The sequence below is a fragment of the Merops nubicus genome, unplaced genomic scaffold (assembly GCF_000691845.1).
Source record: "Merops nubicus isolate BGI_N331 unplaced genomic scaffold, ASM69184v1 scaffold27563, whole genome shotgun sequence".
In the NCBI taxonomy this organism is placed as follows: domain Eukaryota; kingdom Metazoa; phylum Chordata; class Aves; order Coraciiformes; family Meropidae; genus Merops; species Merops nubicus.
Genome location: NW_008597295.1, coordinates 960 through 1,175, shown reverse-complemented (window position 1 = coordinate 1,175; position 216 = coordinate 960). Strand labels below are relative to the sequence as shown.

The 216-nt window shown below is 72.2% G+C and overlaps 1 protein-coding gene across 1 annotated transcript in view; it reads left to right on the top strand.

The window, feature by feature from the left end:
* Positions 1-131, top strand: part of PSMD4 (proteasome (prosome, macropain) 26S subunit, non-ATPase, 4) — a gene marked incomplete at both ends in the record, with an annotated part of 2,697 nt that extends 2,566 nt beyond the window's left edge. Inside the window, one exon of the mRNA XM_008936664.1 lies at positions 3-131. Coding sequence (XP_008934912.1) covers positions 3-131 — 129 coding nt within the window. The remainder of the gene's footprint in view (positions 1-2) is intronic.
* Between the last annotated feature and the right edge of the window lie 85 nt (positions 132-216).

Here is a 216-nt window from a genome sequence, read left to right as displayed (position 1 = left end):
CGGGGCCCAGCCTGGCTGATGCCCTCATCAGCTCCCCCATCCTGGCAGGGGAGGGGGGGGCCATGCTGGGCCTCGGCGCCAGCGACTTCGAGTTCGGCGTGGACCCCAGCGCGGACCCGGAGCTGGCTCTGGTGAGGGCCTGGGCAGGCTGCTGGGTGGGTGCCCAGCTCCTGGGTATGTGCCCAGCTCAGCCCAGAGCCTCTCACCCTCTCGGCA